The sequence below is a fragment of the Condylura cristata genome, unplaced genomic scaffold (assembly GCF_000260355.1).
Source record: "Condylura cristata isolate star-nosed mole 26May11 unplaced genomic scaffold, ConCri1.0 scaffold00014, whole genome shotgun sequence".
NCBI lineage: Eukaryota > Metazoa > Chordata > Mammalia > Eulipotyphla > Talpidae > Condylura > Condylura cristata.
In genome coordinates, this window is record NW_004567115.1 from 46580954 (window position 1) to 46586126 (window position 5173).

At 45.0% G+C, this 5173-nt stretch overlaps 1 protein-coding gene across 1 annotated transcript in view; it reads right to left on the reverse strand.

Moving 5' to 3' along the window:
* Positions 1 to 1215: 1215 nt before the first annotated feature.
* The window catches only part of AGA (aspartylglucosaminidase), a 9597-nt gene continuing 5639 nt past the window's right edge, over positions 1216 to 5173 (reverse strand). The window contains exons 5-9 of the mRNA XM_012724796.1: positions 5119 to 5134; positions 4524 to 4599; positions 3604 to 3711; positions 2841 to 2974; positions 1216 to 1462 (exon numbers count right to left, since the gene is read on the reverse strand). Coding sequence (XP_012580250.1) covers positions 1362 to 1462; positions 2841 to 2974; positions 3604 to 3711; positions 4524 to 4599; positions 5119 to 5134 — 435 coding nt within the window. The 3' untranslated portion in view covers positions 1216 to 1361. The remainder of the gene's footprint in view (positions 1463 to 2840; positions 2975 to 3603; positions 3712 to 4523; positions 4600 to 5118; positions 5135 to 5173) is intronic.

The following is a 5173-nucleotide window of genomic DNA, read 5'->3' on the forward strand; positions in this document are numbered from 1 at the left end:
CCATGCACGGGTGCCGAGCGCAGGGCTCCGGTGGGCATTCCACAGTGAGTTGGGTCCCAGTTAAAGCACCCACATTTTTTGTCAGGGACAACGATTTGCATCAAGGGGAAACACTGTCGTTACCATACTGGGCAGCACAGCAAAGAGCCCCTTGGGAAGGAGGCACTGCCTCAGTGCACACGGGCTTTTGGTACAGAAACTTCCTTGAAAAGATAATACAGAACAAAAGCCGCCACCAGGCACGTCTTTGGGACTGCAGCTACTAGGGGGGAAACAGCTAACTCAGGACACCAATTATTACCTTGCTCAGTGGCTTCTGGTCGAATAAAGTGAGATAATGCGCGCGGAGAAGCGCTCATTACCGTTAAGCACGCTGTCAGTTTCAGGACAAACAAGCACATAGTCAGCTGTCAGACCTCTGATACTCGACCTTCTCTCCATTTAAAAAAAAAAAAGACGCTTTTTCTCTTTAATAAATTTCATCTTCTAGAGTAGTTTTAAGTTCCCAGTATACTGAGCAGAACGGTCCTGAATCCCCAAAGCCTTCGCACAGGCGTGGCTGCTGCCCCGGCTCTCAAATTCAGGAACAAGACCACGCAGGACAGCAAGCTGATGGCTAACTGCAGTCATCAGCCTCTGCACAGGACAGCAGTAAAGGCCTGGTCTAGATCGAGTTCCCCAATCATTTCTGGAAGAAATTACTGGTATGAAAAATTATTAGCAATAACATGTTTTTGGGGTAGAGAACCTTCATAGGCTGAGTACCGTGAGCGGATAAAACAAAACAGAAAATCAAGTTAACTGCTCAATGCAACACAGAGCACCTTTGTGAGCAGCATCTGCCTCTCAGCCCCAGGAAGCAACATCTACCCCGGTAACCAGCGGTGAGAGAGGTGGGGCTATACCGCTGAGCTTCAACCAGCTCAGATGGGATTGTGACTCATTACTTTTGGCTCTGAGTCCAAAAAACCTGGCGATTCTATTGTAATTACCCGATACAGATTGTTTCTTTTGGCTTTCCTATATCACTATGAAAGTAAATCCCCAAAGTAGCAATTTCTTGAAACGTGGGACAGACATCTACTATCACTTACCATTTAAACATATGCAAAACACACACACACACACACACACACACACACACACACACACACACCCATCATCCTCGGGGCTACACGGAGCTTAAAGAAAAACAGGCACCAAAGAAATTTCAGATATAGAAAACGAAAGTGCTACTTCAGCATCCATTTATTTTTGTGCTGATTTTACACAAAGGAGGCACACTGCATGACAATAGTGGGTAACCTTTCCAGTGTTTGTTTCTTTCTTCTTTAAATATAGATGCTGACAGAAAAGATGGATTAGATGCAGTCTACTTTTTCCTCAGTTGGCTGATTTTTTAGTGAATTATAAACCATGAAACTAAACTGAGTAAATGTTGGAAGTTTATTGCAAGCAGCACCTAGGGCAGAGAAAAGAGAAAGCGTCTTGCTCAAACCCAGAATGCATGTATCTGTGACCAGCCCAGGCCGGCCTACTCGCCTGGCTCCTGGCTCCCTGACGGCCATCTCCGCTACCGGACGGACACTAGTGCTGTCTTCCTTCACGGCCATCAGTGGACGTGTTGTGGGAAGGCATCTCTTCGCACATTAAATGTGGGCTGGTTTTCATCCTGTGCACATGCTGTCATGGCTATTGTTTCTATTTACTGTTTTCTTCCTAGACACAAGCTAAAAGCTTTCGTCCACTGCTAAGACATTGCCATCACGCATTCATTATTTTCCCAGGCTTCCTGTTCTTTTCTTTCACGGAAAGTGAGTTATTTGTCAGGGCTCTCCTCCTTATCAAGTTTATCTGACTGACCTGGCTCCCCACTGTTCACCCCAACTATAAAAGCAGTGGCTTCTCCCCTACTCATATGCCTAAACAGTCGCCTTCCTGGTCATTACCAGGAAAAAAAAATGAACTAGTCGATTTTAAATTCATCTACAATTAAATAATTATCACTTTTACACCTTGTTGAGTCCAACTATGATTCTTCTAAGGTTTATTTATTAGGGAGGAATCAATGAGCCTCACTTTTTTACACATAAAGACTTTCCCCCCATAATTTATATTGACTTTTGTATTTAAGTACTTAAAAAAGAATAAGGAATTCCTCACAAGTTTTTCAAACACAGAACTGTGGGAAGTAAAAGATCAAAGAACAATATTAAGCAGTCTAACCTAAAAAGTGGTATTGATTAGAGAGCTGTATATCCTCCCCATCTGAAAATCCACTAATGAGAAAAAGTAGTGGTTGATCTTGAAATGCTTTGAAACTGTAATAGGCTCATGGAGAAAGGAAATGAAGCAAAGGATATGCTTCAAACACAGAGCAAAAATAATTCTGCTAACTTCTTTGGTTTACTAATGGGGAATGCATTTGTACCTGGGAGCCCCAAGAAGACTAAATGGCTGCGACACTTACATGATGAATGGAAAATAAACAGGGATGAAAAGTTAGCCTCTGTACCTCTAATTAATAAAAACATTTGATAGTTTAGCATTTCAGCATGTACTGGAGGTTGAAACTATACTGTACACACACTTCAAAGATAAGTCCTGGCCAAAGGTTAGGTCCCAACTGCTAGCAGCCAACCAACAGAGGGTTCTGAGTATATTTCGAACACCAGCGGTTCTGACAGATCAATGAGCATTTGCTCTGTGCCTGTTCCATAGGGTCCCTGCTTCTATTGCATCAGAATAAAATACACAATATTTCAAAGTGCATCTATTTTTAGCAACATGGAGGCTTCACACCAATGCAAATTCCCAAGAAATTTGCAAAGAAAACTCACCATAACTCCCAGTCACATTGGCACATATGACGGCCCCGAAAAACTTTGGAAAATACTTCTGAATTCTTGAAATCACTTTTTGGCAGGCCGTGGTTGGATCTTGTCCACCTCTCATATATTCTACAGCTTGGTAGCTGGTTTAAACAAGGTGAAACTTTAGTATCACAGAACCAACCCCAAATTTAGTTGCTTGCAGTTAGACGTCTGTCACACCCATCACACTTGATAGAAAACACATGTGAGCAGGAGCATAACTCCCATGACCGCACCAACACCCAAGCAAATGACCCTTGGGCGGAAGCCTACTTTTCACCCAGCCTGCCCCTTAATTTCAGGTGAGGGCTATTATTTTTGGCTTTGGCTGAGAGACTGTTACTTTATCCTCACAGCCAGAAGTCACACAGGATAGAGGTTCTGTTTGACCTAGAAATGCGAGGACAAGCGATGGGAGAAACACACCGGGCCAGAGTGACACTGCTGTTGTCACGACTTTCCGGAACTAATCCCACCCAGCGACCGCACTTCCTGCTCTCATCATCAGTCACCCCTGTTCTTCACTGGGTGGCCTCACGTCAATTATTTCAATAGAGCAGAGTGAGAAATATGATTCCATTTCAGAGAGGATGATGACTTAATCTGAGTGATCCTCGACCTCAGCATAGGAGGTGAAGAGCTTGGACGCAGGTTTCAAGCACTATTTTCTGGCCTGACAGGGACAGTGGCCTCTCAGGAGCGCTGAGAGTCGGGCTGGAGGAAGCCTCACCTGGGCAGAAAGCGCAGCAGGATGTCCCCGTCGCCCGTGGCCGCTGCTGCCCCAGCAGCGTCGTCAGCGTAGGCGCCGGCCCCCGGGATCGGGGAATCGCCCACTCGGCTGCAGAGGGGAGAAGAGCGTCACTCCAGGCCGAGGCTCAAGAGAAGCTAAGTTGTTTCATGTGTTCAACAACAGGGGTACTGCCGATGCCGGCTGTGGCTGTAAACAGTCTTCATTCCAGACCCGCAAAAAATTCACCGATTTTTCACCTTTGGTTTTCCAAACCTACTTCAGTGATTTAAGAATTGGCGCCCTCAGGCTGTCTCCACAGGCACTGATTTCCGGAGACTAACTCCATCAGGCCCACCCTCTATTCGAAGTCCTTGTGGGTCATCCCAACAGGGTCAAAATTGGTTTTCTTCACCTCAATTGATTCCTGCTTTTAGCTCATGTGCCAACATTTGACAATGCTTTTTCCTTGCAGTTTTTCTACTATTTTGGCAGAAAAATCCAGAAATCTTAAACTGACTTAAGACCACTAGAACCCTGTCTCCATTCCTGGCGCCTCCACCACTATGTGCAAAGCAATGTGTTTTTAAGCCAGGGACGTCCTGGCGCAGACCTGGCGCCGACCTGGCCTGGCCCCAGCCCAACCAGACCCCAGGCTGCATGGTTCCCTTTCCATGCAGTCTATGCGAGCACAGCTCCTAGCACCTCTTCTCTGGCTCTCCTACCTGCGACCTCACCCATGGCTCCCCTGAGGTGTGCAGCACTGCTTGCTGGTACTTAGCTGCTAGGAGTTTCCCCCACATTCCTGTCTCCTGTTTGGGGGCGTTGACTGAGGTTCCCACTTTGTGGAGTCCATTACCCTCGGCACAGGCTTGTTGACACTCAATACATACTGCAAGACGCCTTCTTTTAGAAACACTAACCCGGGTATTTTGAATTTTATACCATTTGTAGATGTACCAGCGGCCGTATGTCCCATCTGATGGATGACAACCATCCCTGGAAGTTAAAAAAAAAAAAACAGAACTGTCGGTATCAATTCTAAAGCTGACCTCACATAGAGTTACATAACTGAGCAGTTGTGACATAAATACCCCTTAGAGTAACTTCTAGTAGAAGAAAGTAGGAAACTTGGGGCTACTGAAAATCAAACCAGTGGCAGGACAGGCTTCTAAATGGACAAGTTTGTCTGGTCCACAGATGTCCTCACTCTTGAATTTGCTCAGTTACTCCACAGTGTCTTTTCAAAGGTAAGCCCGAAGGAAATCTCTGATACAGTTTAATGGAAATTTTTAAGGTTATAGCTGAGAAGGATGAATATGGCCAACAACATAACATAATTAAGGAACTAAAATCAAAGATTTCAAATCTCCAGGAGAAGCATCGCTACATTGTAGGGGCCTTGTATAAGGTAGTTTGCAAACTGTATGTATGCTGAGAAAGCATGTGTACATGTAGACAAGACACACATCGATAGAGAACAGAGTATTACTTGCTCGTTAAAACAATCAAAATCACCTTTGGGCACATGAATCTGGATGAAGAAGTTGAGAACAAGAGGAAGGCAATTAAA